Consider the following 23,666-nt stretch of genomic DNA (forward strand, 5'->3'; position numbering starts at 1 on the left):
CTGGGATTGGGGAGAGATGGCATCCTCAGTACTTTATAATGCAAGTGAAACGAGGATTTGGTCAGACTTTTGAAGGGTCTGCAGAAAAAAAATATTGTATAGGCCGGGGACATGAGACAGCAGGAAATGGGAACTTTTCTTCCTTCTATTTTTGTGAATGGAAAGGCTGAGGATGTCAGAGAGGTCAGTTAAAATATGTGCTTTATAAGAAAATATAATAATGTGTTTTATAAAGTTTATAGCATAGCTGGCCTACCCAGTGAGGTGTTCCTAGTGGTGATGGTGGCAGCGTGTCAATGTGTTGAGAGGAAGAGGTGGTCTGGGAAATTCTGCTGAGCAAACTCCGGGCCCATTTCCACCCCCCAGTTAGTCCACTCCACTCAACTGATTCACACACTGAGTGGGTCTTTGGGTGTTGTTTTGGGATCTCTTCCAGTGGTTTATCTCCTTCTGGTCCAAGGAAGGAAACTTTGTTATCCTTAGCATTGACCTACAGAATATGTTTGTAACAGCGCTGCTTGTGTGGCATTAGGCTATGTAGTGATCGAAAGAAAAAAACAGACCTTTGCACATTTTTGCACTATATGGTGGGTGTATGAGGAGATTCACATTTCCTGCACAGCTAAGTCCATGTGAAGTTACCTTGTGCTGTATTTGACATCTAGCAAGGTCTCTGTTTGAAAGGAAAGATCTAAACTTAAAAATGAAGTGGCCAGAAGTTATGGTAAAAGCAGATAGTGTAGCTGGTTTTAAGAAAGATTTGGACAAATTCCTGGAGGAAAAGTCCATAATCTGTTATTAAGACATGGGGGAAGTGTCTGCTTGCCCTGGATCGGTAGCATGGAATGTTGCTACTCTTTGGGTTTTGACCAGGTATTAGTGTCCTGGATTGGCTACCATGAGAATGGGCTACTGGGCATGATGGACCATTGGTCTGACCCAGTTAGGCTATTCTTATGTTATGTTCTCATCTGTAGGGGCCTTTGTTTTCACTTCTTATTTTAATGTATTTTTTTTCTGGGAACTTATCAGTGTTTTTTATAATGGGAACAAAAATGGAAGAGAATTAATGTGTGTGGAATGGGGGGTAACTAATTTCTTCAGCTAAATAATTCAATCCACTTCAAACAGACATAGGAGAACTTGTGCACCATTCACACACCCTCCAACCAAAAACGTCAAAAGAAAAAAACTGTTCGACAACCTCCTAGCCATTCGAGCTGCAACACTCGACCCCCAACTCTACAACCAATTGATATCAACCACAGACTGCAAAACCTTCAAAAAGAAATAAAAACCCTTCTATTCAAAAAACACATAAAACCGAACTAACACAATCAGAACTGTCCCAAGCATCACCTGCAACTACTCCATATGTACTTCTAATGTCATGACAATTTAGACATAATTTATGTTATGTTATGTTTGGAATAATGGTTACATATATGAGGTTCAATAAAAGAAAATTTTCACTGCCTGTTTCTATTCTGACCATTTATTCCATTTCATGGTTATTGCAAAAAAAAAAAAAAAAAAATTTTTTTTACATGGGGGGGGGGTGTCAAAAAATGATGGGCCCCGGGTGCCACATACCCTAGGTACGCCACTGCAACCACTACTCCCCTCTGCAATTTTCTGAACATAGTGCAATCATATTTCGCACCAACGTATTCAGCCACACAGATTCTTACGCCAGATATTTGCACAATTTATACTCGAGCATTTTCTCCCTTGGCTCCTTGTCTGGACGTCACTTGCGACTTGCCCCTTCCCGGAGCATCTAGCTCTAGCAGGTACGTCACTAGCGGTCTCTTGCAACCACGGCAACCATTACCGGGGCGGGGCGTTTCGAGGATGCAAGCCGGAGGGCAGAGAGGAGGAGGAGTTGACGTGCCGTCTGCTTCAGGCTTAGCCAATCAGCTCTGAGTCTGTGTTTTTTACGCTTGTGCCTTTCTTTGAGGCTAGGTCCGGAAATTTTGGGCTCTTGCTGTGGTAAAGCGCGTGGAACGCTGTGAAGTGTCGGGGCTCGAGACTAGAGGACTGTTAGAACCCTGGCTGCCAGAGAGGCCGGGAGAGCGCGTGCGGTGGCGGCGCGAGGGCGAGAGAACAGGAAGCGAACGCTGGATGCTTGTACAGCCCTACTGTCCCTTTCCCGCAGCCTGAAAGGAGTTTTGTGCCAGAAAAATATAATTTTAGTTGTGGGAGGGGGGTTTTAGTCCTTATTTTAAGGTGCATTTTGCAGTAATTATTAAAAAATTTAAGTGGGGTTTTTTTCCCCAAGTCCTCGGTAGGCACCGGGGCCGCGCATTTTCTCGTCTGTTGCCTAAAGGAGCCATGATCACGGAGGAGAGCCGCTGCCGGGCCCCCTCCCGCCCAGGGCTGCTATGCCACATCCGCAGCCCCATCCGCAGTGAACCCTTCAGCAACCGCTACACGCTCAGTCCTGGCCACGAGCTCGGCAGGTGAGATTGTCGTTTCGTATTCTTAAAAAAAAAAAAAAAAACCTGCGAAAAGGTTATGGCTTCGTTTCTTGCCCTGCTGGTTGTTGTCCTGCCTTTTAAAAAAAAAAAAAAGGAGGGGGGGGGGGAAGAGGGCAGCACTTATTAAAGCTGTATACTGGGAGGCGGACGGGATGTTTGAAGATATTATTCTCATGCACTCAGGTATTTTTGTTGTTGTTTTCTGGCAATGTGTGGTTGGCTACGGTCCGTCCCAATGCAGTTCAGTGTGCAACAACTATGCTTAAAAAGAAAAAAAGTTGTCCCTTGTACAATGGTATCGCCTATGCTTTTTTGTTTTCCTTTTAATTTGGCACGGGAAGGGAGGCAAGGTAAACAGATCTTATCGTTTCACTTCAGTTAATATTTGCACTATTGGTTTTCAAAGACTATCTGATTTGCCCAATTTTCAAAACCTATTTATACAGTACTGGCATGCACTGCGATGCATAAACAGGAAAGACCCATCCAAGGATCTCATAGACTAATGAAGATAGCCGGGATGAAACCAGATGCTTCTGTATTTCCAGCTTTCTCCTTGCGTGACCTTTAACTTTGAGTTTGTTTCTTTCATTCTTGTATTGCTAGAAGGTTAGACTTGCAAGAAATGTATAATTATACCGCCTCCCTTCCTTTGGAACCTCATTTACTGATTGTGACTTATTAACCGCCTTTATGAAGAAATTCAGCCGTAAACCCATCCCTGAAAACTGCTTCGTGTTCCGTTGTAGACCGATTCGCATTCGACTTGCTTTAAAACATGCTGTGCTCACGGCAGAGTTAAAAGATTAAACGGGAATTACTGTAAGAATTTCCACAGCAAACTGAAACTAACATTTTGTAGTTACCGGTACAGTATATGAGAAGTACACACTGTATCTGCTGACATGTTCTCTTAAAGAACAATGTGATATATGATAAAGTCTAACTGTGAAACTTGAGTGTTTCTAGAATTTAAATAGTTTTAAGATATAGCAATCTTTATATGACCACTTAAATTTTTTTTTGTAAATCTTTAAAAATCACTTTCCTTAGCTACAGCAGCAGATGAATCCAGAGACCAATGGGATAGCACACATCTACCAGCAGGTGGAAATAGAGAAACTGATTAACAGGTGGTCCTATTGGCTGGCACGCCTCCTGCATCTTCAGTATGCTCTATCTCCCAGCAGGTGATGGTTGCTATTCAACTAGCTCCTGGATTCTGGCTGTGACTGGATAGTTATTTTCTCCTGTTGAGGTTTCTCTTCAGTAATATAGGGGTATCTGGCTGAATGGTGCCGGCTTTAGGAGTTACACCTGAGCCCCCCCCCCAGGTCCCTGCCTCACCCTCCCTCTGATGATAGAGGGTCTGACTGGGTCTCGAGTTTTCTTCTTTCCCTTCACTGTAAAAAAAGCCCCAAAAACACAGTGACTATTAAACAATTCTGCCCTCGTAGTGCTGAGCAACCGGCATCTCCCGGCACTATCAACAAAGTTGTGAGTATCTTTTATTTGAACTTCTTTTCTGGTTTCTTGTTGTGGTGGAGCTGCAGGTTCGGTGTGAGTCTACAGAAGGAATATGTTTTTCATCAAACGCTATATTTTGTAGAGTTGTGGAAATGGTTTAGCGACTGACAAGTGAATTTGCATTTGTATGAAGTTTATTCAGTAAAGAGCTTTGGGTTTATGGATAGAGCTCCGTTGACGGAACTAGTGCCTTCCCGCGTGTTGTAGGCACGCGCTTGTTTTAATACTCTGGCAGCAGCGCCACAGTGATAGTGGGATTTCTCTCCGAGGTGCACTCTGCTTGGCAGTTCCCGCGGCCAGGTGGAGGTAAATATTTGGATGGCTCCAGGTGTGTTCTTCACATAGCCGGTTCCTGACTGAGCTCAAGAGGCGTGCACTTATTTTCCTAAGTTGAGAACGAAGCAGCATTCATTTCTTTCTCTCCAATGTTCATTTTAAGCATGGAAAAAATATTTTAATGGTTGGCTCCGGGTAAGTTTTTAATGCATTTTTGATAGAGCCGGCTCATTTCACCATTAAACAGGCACACGCTTGAGTCTCCGGCGCTAGCGGGAGCACCGCAGCGTTCATGGAGTTTATTTTGCAGCTGACTTAGGTCACTATCCCACGGCTTCCCTGTTCTCGGGGTTCTATGCGTCGGGAGTGTTTCAACAGCTTTTGCCACTGTTGCAGTGATGTACCTTGTGTGTGTTTCCCCACTCTCTCTGCTTGAAAAGACTTAACTACTTTAATTGCAACTGTACTGTTATGCCTCATGGTGCTTAAGAAAGAGATTCTGCCCTGTGCTCAGCCACCCAATCTCGTTTTTTTTGCCGGTATGGGTCAGCAGAAGGCAAATTGCTGCACAGTGATGTCAGCGGCATGAGAGTACCTTGTGTTTCATACGGGTATCTTCTTGTGTCTCTCGGTGTCCCTGAAGGGTGAGTCTATGGAGGTTTAGAGGTTTTCTTCTTCTTTGTGCCTCTGTGCAGAGCGCTGTGTGTGTCTGGTAGCACTAAAGCGCTGTGTGTGTCTGGTAGCACTATAGAATTGATTCCTGAACTGTCTTTTCTATTTCTAGGGTGCCAGGGACTACAAATTTCAAAGCTTCTCGCACAGATTTCTCAGGTCACCATCTTCTCGTGGCACCTGCTAGACAGTCCCTCGAACTGGCAGGAAGAGCTGTGTGGCTACTTCTAACCAGAGACAAGTTACCTATTCTCCCAAACCCACAGAGTAGCAAATGCTATGTGGCTGTTGTTATCGTCCCTGAAGCTCTCTTTAGGGATGTGAGCTTTGTCTGATAACGATTAGGGTGCAGATTATTTCCCATGGGGCAGTCAATGCAGCTTCTAGATTCTGTCTAGTACGTCTTTACTTTAAAGGCAGTAAGTTTTTGGCTAACATTGCATGGAGTTAGTACTGTTTTCAGAATTCCGACATATTCCATCTTGCATTGCAAACCTGGATTTTTTTTGTGGGAAAGTTCCTTTCTTCTTCCAGAATTTACAACTCTCATCCAGCCGTTCCCGACTGTCAGCTCTTCATTCTGAAGGGGTCTTCACTTTCTCTGGTAACTTTTTATGCTTTCTCATGAGGAGGGAGACACTATGATGTCAGGCTTTGGGCATTTTTCAAGATGCTTGCAACTTTGAATCCTCCTCCCATTTCAGATTCTTTCTTGGAGTCACCATTTATTGAGCTTCCAAAGGTTACGTTCGTGCGAGACCCCTTTTAAGTGTTACTGGTACTCGGGGCAGTAGCTTTAGTTCTTCCAGAACTAAGGGAAGCTATTCCATTTACTTCATAGTGCCTAAGATGGGGGAATTGGTCAGATGGGGGCTGGATCTCATTCTGGTAAATTAGTTTCTCAGTTAGACATTTCCGGAGAAAAACTGTGAGAATATTTACAATTTCCCTAGGGACACCAAATTTGCACTACTTCGCTTGGCTCTCATCGAGCAGCGCTATCAGTTTTGGCAGATGCCATTTGGCCTAGCCACGGCTCCACGAACATTTTAGAAAATGAGGGCAGTAGTGGCGTTTTGGTGTAAACAGGAGATTCAGGTACTTTCTTTCTTAGATGATTGATTGATTCGGATATCTTCCAGACAGGTCAATTTGTCAGACACAAATGGGTGATTTATTTTATTTGAACTTCTTTCTTCAATTCTTTGGATGTGAATCTTCAAATTTCCAAAGAGCTCTTTTCTCCTATACTAATTATTGGAATATCAGGGGATGTTGCTCACGTAGGAGAGGAATGTATTTCTTCCCAGAGACTGGGGCGACAGGTTACAGTCTCAGGTTTGCCACCTTCAGTCACCAAGAACAAGAGTATTGGATTCTATACAGGTTCTAAGATCTATGGTGGTGACTCCACTGGGAACTTCAGCTCGCTTTCACAAGAGAACGCTACAGAAGTCACTTTTGTTCCAGTGGTTCCTGGTATCTCGAGGCTCCAATTGTAGTATCTAGTAGGCTCCTCAAGCATCGCTCAGTATAATTTGGTGGCTCAGCAAGATTAATCTTTTCAAAGGCATGCCTCGGTCTTTGCTGAACTGGCTCAAAGTCGCCAAACATCCCAGGCTGTCGGGTTGGGGGGCTCAGTGCTTTCAATCCTCAGAGCTAGGAGTCGATACTCGTTGCTTCTTCTGGACTGAAGCATGATCAGGCTACCGTTTCAGGAGTTTCAGACCATTCTTCCGGAATGACGATAAAGGTCTTTTAGGACAGTTATGATGATGGTATTTCTCAACAGCCAGGAAAGTATGTGATGTACTCAGTTAGTGAGTAAAGTAATGGTTCTCCTTCAGTGGGTAGAATCTCATCTTCCTCTTCTGTCAGCGCATCATTTTACAGGCAGGAAAAGGGTTTAGCTAGACTTTCTCACCCCAAAATCTGAGCATGTATGTTAAAATGTACAGCGCTGTATATGCCTTTCAGCGCTTTAGAAATAATAAGTAGTAGTAAAATCTTCTACATCCTGGAAATTGGGAATTATTTGCTCAGGTGTTCCAGCTCTTTGTATAAAGGTGAGATCTAGAATTAGATCTCATGGCCTCATCTTGAAATTCAAAGCTTCCTAGCTTCTTCAGCAGACGCAGGGAGTGGCAGTCGGAGGGGGTAGCAGCGTTGCTTCTTTCTCGCCTCTGGTTTCTCTTTTTAAGTGTTTTCCCCTGGCTGATGATTGGATGGATTTGCTATCTCAAGCTCACTTCAGGGCACAGTAATTAGAGAATCTCCGGATTGGCTGTGCCATCCTTGCTATGCAGATCTGATAAGTCTTTCGATGGCCGAACTGTTGAGATTCCGGATATCTCCGGATTTACTCACCTAGGGTCCAATCAACATGGATATTCGTCCTACTTTGGTATTACAACCTAGCTTTTGAAAAGTCATGGCTGACGTGTAAGGGTTATACGAAGCAGGTTATTCTCTTTTCCAGAAGTCTTTCCCAGAAGGCTTCACCTGTGGCTTATGCTTTCTTTTGGAAGCTTTTCCTTTCTTGGGTACTTCTCAACATTGGCACCATTCCAGAGTTCTATGTTTTATATTCTTTCATTTTTGGCGCAAGCGTATTGCCAAGGGCTTAGCGTTCAATTCCCTTCAGCTTCCCAAGTGGCAATGTTAGCTTGTTACACAGGCTAGGTATCTTGCTCTTCGCTTACTTTTCAGCTTCATGTAGTTTAGCTCCTAAAAGGAGTACAGTATATTTGTACACCTTTTAAGAAGCCCTATCCGGAGTTCAGTCTTAAGGTACTTCTTCGCAGTTTACAGAAGGCTTCGTTTCAACCTTGTCTTTTGAGACTCTAAAAGGCTGCGACGTTGAAACTTCTGCCGAGGACGCTCATTGGGAACATGTCCCTTGGTCCGATCACCTTTTAGGTTCTTTCTGCCTCCCCATTTTCATGTCTCACCTTGTATCTCAACCGCATGTCACAAATTCTATTACTTTCCACAAAAAACTCACGAATGAACTGTTCTGAACACAATTTCTCAACCAACTTCCCTCCTGCCCTAAGTCCGTCGACCCAGGATCTAACTGGCACAACTGGGTAAACCTCTGAGTCCACCAATCGTTCTCTTGCCCCTTTATCTACTAAATCTATCTCCTACTCCCGTAAGGCCCCCTGGTATCTTCCATGCCATAGAGAACTGAAGCAGAAATGTCGAGCTCTGGAGCGTAAATGGAAAAAAATCTAAATCCCCTTCAGACAGACAATTCTGGAGGGACAGTATCAAGTTTTATAACTCAGTTCTATAAAAAAGCAAAGAAGAACTTCTATGGTGACAAAATATCCAGATCCAACAACCAGAGTAGTACACTGTTTAACATCTGGCACACCTTAATTTCTAAAAACAATTCCACCATTTCCCCCTCCTCCCTATCAGCAGATGACCTAGCAAAATTCTTCAACGAAAAAATCACTACCATAAGGAGCTACTTCCCACCAGCAGTCTCTTACAACTCTTTGGCTCCCAACGACTTTAACCCTATCCCAGCAGACAGATCCTGGCCTGCCTTTGAACTTGTATAGAACCCAAGATCTCTAAACTCTGTCTTAAACTGAAATCCTGCAAATGTACGTTGGATCCATTCCCTTCCTACCTATACGAGAATATTCCCGCACAGGCCATCTTATCTCTCACCAGACTTATAAACTCTGCTTTACTATTGGGCCTATTCTCCGCAGAAATGGAACATATCGCCTTGTCCCCATTACTGAAAAAAGCCGATCTTGACCCTTCCTCACCATCTAACTACCGTCCCATAGCAAATATTCCTCTCCTGACTAAAATGCTAGAGGCCATCATATCTACCTAGCTCTCATCTTACCTAGAGAGATTCTCCATTCTCCTACCTTACCAACACGGCTTCAGACCCAACTTCAGCACAGATCCCTACTGGTCTCATTAATCTCAAAGGTACAACTACATTCTCGCAATAAATTACAATTTTGATCTCTGCAGCTTTTGATGTTGTCCACCATGATATTCTAATTTATCAACTTTCTGAGATCTTCATCGACTCCACAGTCTTAAAGTAGTTTTCAAACTTCTTATTTATCTGCTCCTTGGAAACCGACTTGCGGAGTCCCGCAGCGATCACCCCTATGCCCTATTCTCTTCAACATCTAGATGTCCTCCCTGAAACTCTTCCATCTGTCCCCCTTAGAAACTATCTATACATATGCTGATGACATCCTTGTCCTTCTCGAGACAGACTTGAACCTTACCAACCTGTCTGAGAACATCACAGCCTGCATAACGAAACTTCAATCCTGGTCCCTTTCAGTTCAAATGAAACTGAACGAGTCCAAAACGAAACTACTCTGGCTCGGCCCAAAACTAGAACAGCTACCTACCCTCTTCTCACTTCCCTCTGGAGCCACACTGCAACTTGAGTTCTCTAGCAAAGTCCTAGGCATCATTATCAACTCTTCTCTTTCCTTCAACGACCACCTCAACTCCCTGGTAAAATCATGCTTCTTAGCCTCCACATGCTGAGGAAAGTGAGATCCTGCTTCCGCCAACAACATTTCGCCGTCCTTGTTCAATCTATCATCCTCTCCAGACTAGACTATTGCAGTTCCATTTATCTAAGTCTAACTAAAAAAAGTCTTCAAAGACTTCAGCTAATTCAGAACACTGCAGCCAAGCTGATCTTCGCAAAACACAAATTTGATCATGTTTCCCCACTTCTGTCCAAACTTCACTGGCTCCCAATAATTTCCAGAGTTCATTTCAAATGCACCTGCCTAGCTTTTAATATCCTACACAGCATCCTCCCTCCACTAATCCCACTTTATCCCAGGACAAGCAGGCATGATATTCTCACATGTGGGTGACGTCATCTACGGAGCCCCGATGCGGAAGCATTTTCAAGCAAACTTGATTGAAGATTTAAGTTTGCTCTGCTGCTCCACGCATGCGTGCCTTCCTGCTCCACTAGGGGGTGCATCCCCTCGTGGTCTCCAGTTCAAAATTTTCCGCTGAGCCTAGAAGTCGTGTTTTTTCAGGCTCTGCCCCAACTGCCTTCTAGCACCGCGATTTTCTTGTTTTTTCATCGTTTAAGTCGCTGTGCACAAAAGTTTTACCTTCTTCAACTTGATTCCTGCTTCGTTTGATCGACCCGGAGGCTTCCGGGTCCCTGTGGCCGCGTGGCTATTCAAGCCGCGGCCACTTTCGATTCTATGTCCCAGCCTTTGACCGGCTTTAAAAAGTGCACCCGGTGCGAGCGGCTTCTTTCCATTACAGACCCGCATCGCCGGTGCATCCTCTGCCTGGGGGCCGCTCATCCAACCGACTCCTGCCCCCAGTGCGCTACTTTCCAGAACCGGGCCCTCCGTCGAAGGAAAGCCCGCATGGCGGATCTTTTCGCCCCAGACCAACCCTCTACCTCGGCCTCGAGGTCGGCCCCGGCCTTGACCTCGGCCCCGAATACCTCGGCATCGCCTCGAGACTCGACTCCGAAGTCCTCGGGACAACAGAAAGCCTCGGCTCCGGGTAAGTCCCCTCTTCCCTCTTCAGGTTCTGTATCAGTGAAGAAACCAACCTCGGGGACACCGGCGACGCATGGCGGAAGTCCCATGCTTACAGCCCCGACGAAGCCCTCCAAGCCTTCGGGCCGTGCCTCCACCACACGGGAATACTATGATACGAGGTCGCCCCCGGTGGAGTGCACCGAGGCAGGGGACATGCCTTCGATGCTGTCCGTGCCCGTCTTCCAGGACCTACTCCGAGCAATGATCTCGTCGGAGCTGTCCGCTGCAATGGCCCATCTACAACCGGCCTCTGCCTCGACCCCGCATGTGCCAGACCAGCCTGAGCCTCGCGTCGAGCCACCTCGGGGAAAAGTGCGCAAACTTCGCCGCATCTCATCCTCCTCGGACTCCTCGCCGAGGCACCTGAGGCGCTCTCCCTCCACAGACCGCCACAGGGCAAAACGTCGAGCCAAACCGACAGAAACCTCGAACCGCCGTACCTCTAAGAAGGCCCGGGGTTCCCCCACTCTACGAGGCCGTTCACCTACACCTCGTACGGGACCGCTGAGGGTGGCAGAGTTATCACTCTCCAACCCACGCATCCTCCGAACTCCCCCTCGGACCGGGGCTCCGATCCGAGGTCTCGGGCTTTCACCGAGGGAGTCCGGGTCGAGGTCACCGATCCGACATCGATCGGTACCCCGGCATCGTCTCCGAGGGGCTCCTCGAGACGTCGGAGATCCACGACCCCGGAACACTTTCACAGTGCTTCCCCGGTCTCGGAGCTTGGATCGGAGCAGGAACCTCGCTACTCGAGGGAAGCCTCCCCTTCCTTCTCCACTCGACGGAGGTCTCGTTCACCGACCCCGCACGGGGCCTCGGAAACATCCCGACCATCCTTCTCACGCTTTGTCCAGGACATGGGCCACGCTTTGAATTTAGACCTCCAGTCCGACTCCAGATACTCTAAAGAATACCTAGCGGAACTATGCCATCACTGCCCAGAGAGTCCCTTCGCTTGCCGCCTATCCCAATACTCCAACAGGCTCTCTTCACGAACCTGGAGACCCCCTATATGGTCACAGCCGTGCCCTCCAAAATGGAGGCCAAGTACCGCACAGTACCCTTTCCGGGATTTGAACAACCGCAGCTCTCCCACCAGTCGCTGTTAGTAGAATCCTCCCTAAAAAAGGCCCACCCCTCCCGGGTCTCAGCGGCGGTCCCCCCAGGCCGAGAAGGCCGAACCCTAGACAAGTTCGGCAGGAGACTATACCAAAATGCGATGGTGGCCTCTAGGGTGCAAAGCTACACTTTCACCTTCACATCCTACCTCAAACACCTCATTGGACTACTGAGAGCCTTTGAGACTGACCTACTGGCCTCCTGCCAAGGAGCATTTAGCCTGCTCTTGGAATCCCTCTCCAACCTACGCCTCCATCTATTCCACGCGGCCTACGATGGCTTCGATCTCTCCTCCAGAGAGGCAGCCTTTGCTATCGCCATGCGCTGACTAGCTTGGCTACGCCTGGTCGACATGGACCCCAACTTACAGGACCGGTTGGCTAACCTCCCCTGCGTGGGAAAAGAAATGTTCGATGATACTATCGAGGCGGCTACAAAACGCCTCTCCGAACATGAACGCTCGTTTGCCTCCCTTGTCCGACAAAAGCCCAAACCGCCCGCGTCCAGGCCGTATAGGGCCCCTCCGCGCCGCTACCCACAAAAATCCACCCCTGCCTTCTCGCGGCCCCCACCCAGGCGTCCGCAAGCCCACCACCGGGCCATGCCCAAGTCCCAACCGCCTGCGACTACCAAACCATCCCCGTCCTTTTGACGGGATACGCGGAAGGGGGCGGGCCCCCTCCGCCATAGTCCCAGGCCTCCTTCCCATCGGGGGTCGGCTCAAAGCCTTTTACCCTCGCTGGGAACAAGTCACGTCGGACGCATGGGTCCTTGGCGTGATCTCATCAGGATACTCTCTCAACTTTCGGGCCATTCCTCCGGACAACCCCCCAAGGAATTGCCCTCCCAACCGGACACAGCTACCCCTACTCCTCTCCGAAGCTCGAGACCTGCTTCGCCTGAGAGCAGTGGAGGAGGTTCCCCCCGACCAACGGGGGAAGGGCTTCTACTCCCGTTACTTCCTGGTACCGAAAAAAACGGGAGACCTACGCCCAATACTAGACTTGAGACGCCTCAACAAATTTCTGGTACGGGAAAAATTTCGGATGCTCTCCCTACCGACACTCTACCCCCTGATCGACGAGGGCGACTGGCTCTGCTCCCTCGATCTCAAGGAGGCATACACACATGTCCCAGTGCACCCCGCTCACCGCAAGTTCTTGCGTTTTCAGGTAGGGGACTGGCACCTACAATACCGTGTCCTCCCCTTCGGCCTAGCATCGTCACCTCGGGTTTTCACCAAGTGCCTCGTGGTAGTCGCAGCAACCTTACGCTCCCATGGCCTCCAGGTATTCCTCTACCTGGACGACTGGCTGATCAAAGCCCTGTCCAGGGAAGCGGTTATCTCAGCGACCCAACAGACTATTACCTACCTACAAAGTCTGGGGTTCGAGATAAACTTCCCAAAATCCCAACTACGCTCCTCCCAGTCCCTACAGTTCATCGGGGCCACGCTGGACACGGTTCGCCTCCATTCCTTCCTCCCCCCTCCGCGTCTAGAGGCGTTAGTAAGTCTGAGTCGAAGGTTTTCCCTGCTGACCACAGTATCAGCTCGGCAGATGATGACCCTTCTGGGCCACATGGCCTCCACCGTCCATGTCACACCATTCGCCCGCCTCCATCTGAGAATCCCTCAATGGACCCTGGCGTCCCAATGGCGTCAAGACCGGGACCCGATCGACCGCCCCGTGACAGTGACGCCTTCTTTGCAACGATCGCTCCGCTGGTGGGCCGACTCTTCAAATCTTTCCAAAGGTTTGCTCTTCCTCACCCCACCCCACAGCAAGATACTCACCACGGACTCGTCGGAGTACGCTTGGGGAGCCCATCTAGACGGCCTACGCACTCAAGGGATGTGGTCAGCAGAAGACCGTCGCTGCCACATCAACGTGCTAGAGCTTCGGGCCATCTATCTCGCAGCTGTAGCTTTTCAACATCTGCTCCACGACCGAATGGTTCTCATCCGAACCGACAACCAGGTAGCAATGTACTACGTAAACAAACAAGGGGGAACAGGGTCCTGGTCCCTTTGCCGGGAAGCCCTGCGCCTCTGGAAATGGACAATCTCCAACAACACCTTCCTTCGAGCGGTGTACATACAAGGAGAACAAAACTGTCTGGCGGACAGACTCAGCCGCCTCCTCCAGCCACACGAGTGGTCACTACACTCTCAGATCCTACGACAGGTGTTCGAAAAGTGGGGGACGCCTCAAATAGATCTATTCGCATCCCCCCACAACCACAAGCTGCCTCTCTTCTGCTCCCGGATGTACTCCCCGGACCGGCTCGAGGCCGACGCCTTCCTCCTCGACTGGGACGGAAGGTTCCTGTACGCGTTCCCGCCGTTTCCTCTGATACTGCGGACGCTTGTCCACCTGAAAACAGTACAAGCCACCCTGATCCTGATTGCCCCTCGCTGGCCACGCCAGCCATGGTTTTCCCTTCTACTTCAACTCAGTGTCAGAGATCCTCTGCCTCTGTTTCCCTCTCTACTATCACAGGGTCAGGGTTCGCTGTTACATCCCAATCTTCAATCTCTTCATCTGAATGCTTGGTTTCTCTCCCCCTGACTGCTCTCCCCGTATCTCAATCAGTCAAGGAGATATTGGAGGCCTCTAGAAAGACCTCGACGAGAACCTGCTACTCCCAAAAATGGACCAGATTCTCAACCTGGTGCTCCTCCCACAGCCAGGACCCGGTGTCGGTCCCCGTCCCTCTGGTCCTGGACTATTTACTTCAATTATCTCATTCCGGCCTAAAGACCAACTCCATTCGAGTACACCTCAGTGCGATTGCGGCCTTTCATCAGCCCCTGGAAGGGAAAGCCCTCTTGCTCCATCCCTTAGTCTCTCGCTTCATGAAGGGTCTTCTGAACGTCCACCCCCCTCTCAAACCTCCCCCGGTGGTTTGGGACCTTAACGTGGTTCTGGCTCAACTAATGAAACCTCCATTTGAGCCCCTAAAATGCCATCCAAAATTCCTCACTTGGAAGGTAATTTTCCTACTCGCGCTCACTTCCGCCCGGCGGGTTAGTGAGTTACAAGCTCTGGTAGCGGACCCACCCTTCACGGTATTCCATCACGACAAGGTGGTACTCCGCACCCATCCAAAGTTCTTGCCTAAAGTAGTGTCTGATTTCCATCTCAATCAGTCCATTGTCTTGCCTGTGTTTTTTCCCAAGCCCCACTCTCACCCCGGAGAAGTGGCGCTCCACACTCTTGACTGCAAGAGAGCGTTGGCCTTTTACCTCCAACGCACTCAGTCACACCGGAAAGTCCCACAACTGTTTTTGTCCTTCGACCCAAACCGGTTAGGTCACCCAGTTTCCAAACGCACCTTGTCCAACTGGTTGGCCGATTGCATCTCCTTTTGCTACGCTCAGGCTGGTCTCGCGCTGCATGGTCGAGTAACGGGACACAAAGTCCGAGCGATGGCAGCCTCCGTAGCTTTCCTCAGGTCCACACCTATTGAGGAAATCTGCAAGGCTGCCACATGGTCTTCGGTTCATACCTTCACTTCCCACTACTGTCTGGACTCACTATCCAGGAGCGATGGCCGGTTCGGCCAATCGGTTTTACGAAATCTATTTGCTTAAATTGCCAACTTCCCTCCATCCCTTTTCAGTTAGCTTGGAGGTCACCCACATGTGAGAATATCATGCCTGCTTGTCCTGGGATAAAGCACAGTTACTTACCGTAACAGGTGTTATCCAGGGACAGCAGGCATATATTCTCACAACCTGCCCACCTCCCCGAGGTTGGCTTCTTTGCTAGTTAAGTGAACTGGAGACCACGAGGGGATGCACTCCCTAGTGGAGCAGGAAGGCACGCATGCGTGGAGCAGCAGAGCAAACTTAAATCTTCAATCAAGTTTGCTTGAAAATGCTTCCGCATCGGGGCTCCGTAGATGACGTCACCCACATGTGAGAATATATGCCTGCTGTCCCTGGATAACACCTGTTACGGTAAGTAACTGTGCTTTCTTGGAACTCCTCAAGCCCTGACATCACCAGGCCCACCCAAAAACTTAAACTATCCTTTCCCTCGCTAAAAGGTATCCTCTATGCGGGAAAATTGGGCAAATCTCTCTTTTTCAGAATCACAGAGCTCTGGAATAATCTTACCTCCCCACTGCGGATTCTGGGCTCCTTCCAATTATTCCATAAACACCTGAAAACTAGGCTCTTCACAAAATTATAATGTTCTCTTCCCTCCTTGGACTCAACATCTAACCCCTCTATGCTATTCCTTCCTTTATTAAACTCTTGTAAACCATGCTGAGCTCTATAATTATGTAGAGGATGCGGTATATAAACTTAAAAGTTTAGTTTAGTTGAACATGGTGTTTCTTGTGGCCATGACTTCAGCTCAGCGGCTTTCTGAGTTGCAGGCCTTGTATGGCAGGGATTCTTATTTCTGATGTACAAATTCTGGGGTGTCAGTTCGGACAGTACCACAATTTCTTTCTAAGGTGGTTTCATCCTTTCTTTTATGCTGCTCTCACTTTTCCTTCCTTCCTTCTTGGGAGGAGGAATGGGGAAGCGAGCTTTTCTTCACTGCGTTTTTTTAAAAGTGCTTAGCATTCTCTGCAGTCTGTAGGTTTCTAACGACATGACAACGTATGGCGGTGTCCAAAGCCTCCATTGCTCAAAGGGTCCAGGAGGACATTCTTTACGCTTACTTGATGGCAGGGAAGCGGTTGGCAGAAGAACTTCATGACCGTTCAGCCAGAGCAATGGCGACTACTTGGACTCAGTCCAGAGGTTTTTTTCCTTGGAAGAGTTTTGTCATGCCGCTTCTTGGTCTTGGTCTTCCAAGAATACTTTATCTCAGCATTACTGGTTGGATGTGGGGGCGCATGAAGAGGCTGCGTTTAGTACTTCGGTTGTTGCAGGGGTGGCGTTTGCTTCCCATCCAGATTGAGGATTGCTTTGCTACATCCCATTGGTCTCTGGATTCATCTACTGCTGTTGCTAAGGAAGGAAAAATTATGTTCTTACCTGTTAATTTTCTTTACTTTAGACCGCAGCAGATGAATCCAGAGCCCCACCCTTTCTGGATATTGTCTGTCGGTTTTTTATTTTGCAACTTTCGAAGTCTGTTATTATTGATAGTTGTATTCTGTATTATTGCCTTTTGAGATTTGTTATGGGAAAGAAGCTTTTTACATGCTATGCGTATTGATGGTTACGGATGTTTGGACAAGGAGCTATACTGAAGTTACAGGAAGAGTGCCAGCCAATAGGGCCACCTGTTAATCAGTTTCTCCATCTCCGCCTGTTGGTAGATGTGTGCTATCCCATTGATCTCTGGATTCATCTGCTGCGTCTGAAGGAAAGGAAATTAACAGGTAAGAACATGATTTTTCCTTCCTCTGCCTCCTCACTTCCAATGCGGCAGAGGAAATGCCCTTCGAGGCTGGCCAGAAGATGTTTATCGGTGCGTTTCCTTCTCGCCGGCTGCTGCTACATCATCTAGGGAGGGAGGCAGGTGGGATGTCACGGCTGGCTCTGCTGCTTTGAGAACGGAGGGAGGTGGTTGTTGTTGTAGGAATGTCCCACAAAGGAAACACAAATACTCAGTCTTAGAATCGGGAGGAAGCGCTAGTAAGGACTAGCTCCGAATCCTCCCGTTTCTAAGACTGAGTGTTTGTGTTTCCTTTGTGGGACATTCCTACAGGTTGTCAGGACCGGCTCTACTGCTTTGAAAACAGAGGGTGAGAAGGGGTTATCTGGACTAGCTCTGCTGCTTAGGTAAGGGAAAAAGGGGAAAGGGAGATACAAGTTGTCAACTATTTTTATATTAACTGTTAAATAACCAGAAACTACAGTTATCCGGCATCTATTAATCCCTATGGGTGCCAGATAACTGAGATTCTACTGAAGTCAAATGTTTCCAGATTCTCTTGATCAAAACTTGCAGACCCAGACAGAAGACATAGGTAGTATTGCAGCCTGGCCTGATATGTAGGAGTTTTGGTGTTTATTCAATCTGATAAAAAAAGAAACTACTTTCTGCTAGAGCAATTGTTGAACTCCTTTTTAACTGTGCTGGATTAATAATGACTCTCAAGCACACTCACATGAGTGATGACCATTTTCAAAATTTACATTTACTAAAAGCAAAGTGGATTGACTTGTACAGCAAGAAGGTTGTTGGGTAAAAATGTTAACAGTTGTATTCATTTGCAGTTGTTGCCTAATAATTCTTTTTTTTTTTTTTTAACATATTTATTAGATGCAGGCAAAACATTGCAAGTGACAGCAAACAATAAAAGCAAGAACATTGCCATAAGCAAGGTACAATAAGGCTGTGGCACAATAAAGTTTTTCAAGTTTTACTCTCCCCCCCCCATGATACAGTATAAGTGGAAGTAGTAACTCCAGTAATGTATATACAATACTTTTAAAGTAAAAAGTACCACAGCTTTTTTTTGCTTTCACTTAAAAGTTAAAATTTTTAATGTTTCTCGCTTTACTTAAATATTCAAATAGACATTTATTTTTACTTTTAAGTACTTTGAACAACACTGTTGCTTTATGCCAGATATAATGGGACCTGTTGTCCAAATATTTCTACCTTTTGATTCATTTGTCCATAGAATATTGTCCCAAAAAGCCTGGAGATATCCAGGTGTGTGTTTGCAAATGTGAAATGAGCAGTGATGATCTTAGATAGCAGCAGTTTCTACCTTACTGCTGTTCCATGAATCCTATTTGTGCCTAGTCTTATTGGGCTTGTTCACTCTTTCCAAAAATACTAAGGGGCATGTGACAGAGCTACTAAGTAGTAGATTTAAAACAAAACGGAGAAAATGTTTCTTCACTTTTTCCTGGGATAAACAGCATAAATTCTGTTTTAATCTTGGAATCTTACCAGGTACTATTGTCCTAGTTTGGCCATTGTTGGAAACAGGATACTGGGCTTGATGGACCTTCAGTCTGTCTTAGTACGGCAACTTTTTATGTTCTCTCCATGTCAAACAGAATGCTGAGTGGCTTCAAGAAATGTACGCTATGCAATAGGACCATTTCAGGCTCGGACCCCAATAATTGTTGTTTTCAACATCGGTATGTTTATTGTGATCTCTGTCTGCGTAGGCAAAAGAGGTAACTAAAAACACAAAAGTTCAAGTATAAAAAGCTTTTCAGTTCAGCATTGAGCATGGCAGGAGATTTGGGATCCGACGCTCAACCTGCAACTGTATCAACACACACGCACCAAAGCCACATAAAGAGTGTCTATCATCGTGTTCTCTTTTTAGACAAGACTCAACATTGTCTTCATGCTTTATGCATCGAGGAAGAGATAATGGTTACTGCAGATGGGCATACTAGATGGGCCATTTGGCCTTTATCTGCCATCATGTTTCTATGTAAGAAAGCTAAGAAGCATTAACATTCCAAATCTTCTAGGCTTAGCATGGCGTCTTCCCAGACGTCCACCTCCTCAGCGCTTAGTAAGCATTCACACACTGGATTGCTCTCCATTGCTGCAGATCATGTCTCCTCTCAGGTGTGCCTCAACATCGAGGTCTCCCACGCCAGACAACCAGCACCGCAGACTACTTCCACACTGATGTCTCTTCGGTGCAGCTGCCAACACTCCAGGAGGAGATATGAGCTTTGTTCAAATGAGAGGTCTTGGGGCTACTGCAGATACATTCTTTACAGGCTTCAAAGGTATCCGTGCCTGCCTCAGCCCAGCCCGAAGATACATAAGAACATAAGCAGTGCCTCCGCTGGGTCAGACCATAGGTCCATCCTGCCCGGCGGAGGCACCCGCGGCGGCCCAAACAAGTCATTGCCATCAAGTCATTGAGAGAGGACGAGGTCATGCACCCCACTCGATGTCGAGCATTGTGGTCAGCATGGACCTGTTTTATGTAAGTGTCATTTTGTCAGAGGAGTTATCTGGCTCAGAATATTAACCCCCTTCCTCAACGAACCTCGATGCTCCTCTCGATGTCCACTCCCTGATTCACTTAGGAGAGAAGATTTTGAAGAGTTTAATTCAGATGTCTTTAACCATTCAGTGAGGAACTGCTAGACTTGTCAGCAGAAGAATCCAATAGCATATCTTCTCATCCTTCTTTGCTACCTCAAAGGTAAAAGTGTCCGCCAGAAAGCATATCTTTTTAATTAGCTTTTTGAGGCTTCACCTGTTATAATGGAGTCTGAAGAAGAACTTCGCTCAGAGCCTTTTGAACTCCTTGACTATGAATTGCCTCCAAATGATTGTATCGGAGTACATTTACATAAGGTCATGAAAGATGCTTTATTTAATATTTCCTTGTCAGTCCAGGTAGACTGCAAGACATTACTATGTATATAGAATACAAAAGTATTAAGGTTTTGAGAGAACACAACTTCCACATCATTCCCTAGTTTTGGAATCTGCTTAAAGCGTTCACATAGGTCAAGATCATATGCTTCTGCTCCTCCAAGAAGGGAAGCCAGAACATGACTCCTTTTGGCAAGTACATTTTTCAATTATCCATGTTAACAAATAGGATCTTAGATTACTAATTCTATACATCCATTTATTTAAAATCTTTAATGAAACAACTCCCAGCTTTTGAAGAATTCCTTCCTCAAGAAAAGCTCAAAGAATTTCAACAATTTGTATACTTTTTTTTTCATAAAAAGTTTCTTGCTAAAAGCATTTTTTTAATGTTTTGTAAACATCTGTAGTTGCAGTGGTAATGTGTCACCTAGCTTGGCTCAAGAGGCTCCGGTCATGAAATATCAGTCAAGGAATGCCTTTCTGATATCCCTGCAAGGAGATGACTTATTTGGAGATAACACATCCCATTGTCTAAACCCCAAGCTTCTATTTCTTCTTACAGAAGGTATTCTGCGCCAAGCAGACATTCCTATTATTATAACACACTAATAGGCTAGTTTTGGGGTGTTTTGTTTTGGGGTTGTTGTTTTTTTTTCCCCCTTTTGATTATACCTCTAATTCAGCACTTGGGACATTTGCTTTCCAAAATGTCCAACTGCTGATTTTCTAGTGGGATGCTTTGCTCGCTGTGCATCAAAGGAGCATGTTGGAGGCTATAAATGGATATGCTTTGGGCAGGCTTAAACTTGGATATTTTTGCAGCTACAAGTTGAATATTTCCTAAGACATCGTGGACGAAACTTGGACGTTTTAGAAACATTTAAGTGCCAAAAAGGTACCCGAACTGACTAGATGACCTCTGAAGGGACCAAGTAATAACCCCCCTCCCAAGCCCCCACATACATACTTCCTCATTCCCCACAACACTCTGAATGAAAAAGTATATATTGTACCTGTCTCTAATATAGCACCACCAGGTATAGGAAAGCCTACTAGAGTAGCACACAGGTGTCTTAAGTAGCCTTTTGAGTGGGCTAGTGAACTAGAGAAGAGAAGCCAGAAGTTTTTCTCTAACCAGTACATTTATGGTGGGAAGTAGAAATTATAAGGGTGTTATGGTGAGATGTGTATGTAGAATTCTTTGTGAAGTTCACAGCAGTGCCCTCTAAGGTGTCCCACTGCTTTGTTGGCATGTCTGGGTGGACAGTCTATTATAAGGTTGGCCCCTCCTAGGTCCAAATTCAGACCATTTTGACATTTCCAACTTGGATGTTTTTTTTGGATCGAAAATGGGGTATAACTTTGGATGTTTTGGTGTGTCAAGGAGCAGATAAAGACACAGGGAGCTCCAATTCCGGTGATCCTTGCCTTCCTGCAAGCTGGTTTTGAAAAGGGCCTTGCGATTTCATCCCTCAAAGTACAGATAGCCGATATCTCGTGCTTTCAGGCTCGAATTGGCCTTCAGTCTCTGGGTTCTCATCTGGACGTCGCTCCCATTGCGCAGACTGTTCCTGTCTTGGGATCTTAATGTGGTCTTGAAGGGCATGACCCGTGTCCCTTATGAGCCTCTCTTGGAGGCTTCCCTGCTAGAACTTACAGTCAAGACTGTTTTTGGTTGCCATAGTGAGAAGGATCTCTCCTGCAGGGAGCTGTTTTTCTATTTCACGGAGTCGGGTGTTTCTCTGCGTACAATTTTTCTGAAGGTAGATTCCACCTTTTTGTTAATCAGGAACTTCGTTTGCCCACCTTTTTAGCCTAGAAGTTCGGCCAAACAGGACGAACCTGGATATAAGGAGGGCCCTGCTCTTCTACTAGGCTTTATGATGGACACAACAATGAAGTCAACAGCACAATGTGCAGCAGCCACGAAGAAGGCAAACAGAATGTTGGGTATTATTAAGAAGGGTATTACGACCAGAACGAGAGAAGTCATCCTGCCGTTGTATCGGGCAATGGTGCACCCGCACCTGGAGTACTGTGTTCAGTATTGGTCACCGTACCTTAAGAAGGATATGGCAATACTTGAGAGAGTCCAGAGGAGAGCGACACGAATGATTAAAGGCATGGAAAACCTTTCATACACTGAAAGATTGGGGAGATTGGGGCTCTTCTCCCTGGAAAAGCGGAGACTCAGAGGAGACATGATGGAGACCTACAAGATCATGAAGGGCATAGAGAGGGTAGAGAGGGACAGATTTTTCAAACTTTCAAAACATAAAAGAACAAGAGGACATTCGGAAAAGTTGGAAGGAGACAGATTCAAAACGAATGCTAGGAAGTTTTTCTTTACCCAGCGTGTGGTGGACACCTGGAATGCGCTTCCAGAGGACGTAATAGGACAGAGTACAGTACTGGAGTTCAAGAAAGGATTGGACAATTTCCTGCTGGAAAAAGGGATAGAGGGGTATAGATAGAGGGCTACTGCACAGGTCCTGGACCTGTTGGGCCGCCGCGTGAGCGGACCGCTGGGCAAGATGGACCTCGGGTCTGACCCAGTGGAGGCATTGCTTATGTTATGATCATCTTTTTGTGCTGACCAGTCACTTGGAGACGGGGTAGGCCAGTTTCTAAAGCTTCTGTTGCCAGATGGCTCTGCATGGTGATTTCAACTTCCTAAATTTCTTCTTTGAAATGGCTTCCTATTTCTTTTGCAGAACATTTCACGAGAAGTGTTGCAACCTTCTGGGCAGTTTCAGGCTGTTTTTCGCCTGATGAAATATGTAGGGCAGCCACTTGGGCTACTCTTCACACTTTACAAAGTTCTACAGAGTGGATGTGGTGGCTTGAGATGATGCCACCTTTTGATTCTGCAGGCAGGCTCCTCTGTCCTGTTTCTCTCCCCCCCCCCCTGACGTATGGCATTGCTTTGGTATGTCGGCTCAAGTATGGACTTCTGTGTATCCGCAACAAAAAGGATTATGTTCTGTTAGGATACACAGTCTGTACTGCGCAGATTTGTTGTGATCACCTGATTTTTCCCTCGGACATTGTTGGCATCCATCTCAGGACCTCTTCTATTGTATCTAAGATTAAGAAAAGATGTGTTACAGGAACTAGGGGGGGTTTCCTTTTCTCTTTCCTCTTGGGAGGGTCCTATAGCCCCTGCTTGTTACACTTAGCAGATTGGCTCTTAGTTATTCATGTGCGCGATTTCTTTTCACTGTTTACTCGTTAACTGGTTATTAATCATTGTTCTATTTCCTACGTTTAGTAGCAGAATGTTTTTGTTGCCGGGGGAGTTCCCCCATTCCTCTCCTTCTCTTTTTTCTTATGTTTCAGTGGAGTTCTGTTTGCTTTGGTACCAACTCCTTTCTTTCTCCACTGCAGAAGGAGAGGAGTTTCAAGTTCTTAAAGTGATACCCTTCTGCATTTCACGGGAAATGGGAATCAAACAGCCGAAGTATGAATTCCTGTGTATGCTAAGAGAACCTAATCTGTCAGTCTCATCCTTGCCACTACCTTTCCCCCATAGTCCAATAGTATCTCTCCCTGACCACCAGGCCATGCCTCGCCTCTGAGGATGCAACTTCTTTCCTTGGAGATGGGCCACAGCCTAGCAAAGTCCTAGAAGCAAGCTGGCTTGTTGATTGGATCGCTGCACTGCTATATAAGCAGCATTGCAGGCAAATGAAGAGACTCTGGAAGAGACAAGGGAGAGCTGTTGG

The 23,666-nt window shown here is 46.7% G+C and overlaps 1 protein-coding gene across 2 annotated transcripts in view; it reads left to right on the forward strand.

The window, feature by feature from the left end:
• The first annotated feature begins 1,934 nt into the window (after positions 1 to 1,934).
• Positions 1,935 to 23,666, forward strand: part of STK17A (serine/threonine kinase 17a) — a 70,661-nt gene continuing 48,929 nt past the window's right edge. Inside the window, exons 1-2 of one of the 2 annotated variants that reach the window (XM_033930290.1) lie at positions 2,403 to 2,462; positions 17,893 to 17,954. Coding sequence is in view for 1 of the 2 variants with exons in the window: in XM_033930289.1 (XP_033786180.1) it covers positions 2,335 to 2,462 (128 nt within the window). In the remaining variant the exon portion in view is untranslated. Of the gene's footprint in view, positions 2,463 to 17,892; positions 17,955 to 23,666 lie in introns of both variants that reach the window. The other variant, XM_033930289.1, reaches the window with a different exon arrangement.

This window comes from Geotrypetes seraphini, chromosome 2 (genome assembly GCF_902459505.1).
Source record: "Geotrypetes seraphini chromosome 2, aGeoSer1.1, whole genome shotgun sequence".
Taxonomy (NCBI): Eukaryota; Metazoa; Chordata; class Amphibia; order Gymnophiona; family Dermophiidae; genus Geotrypetes; species Geotrypetes seraphini.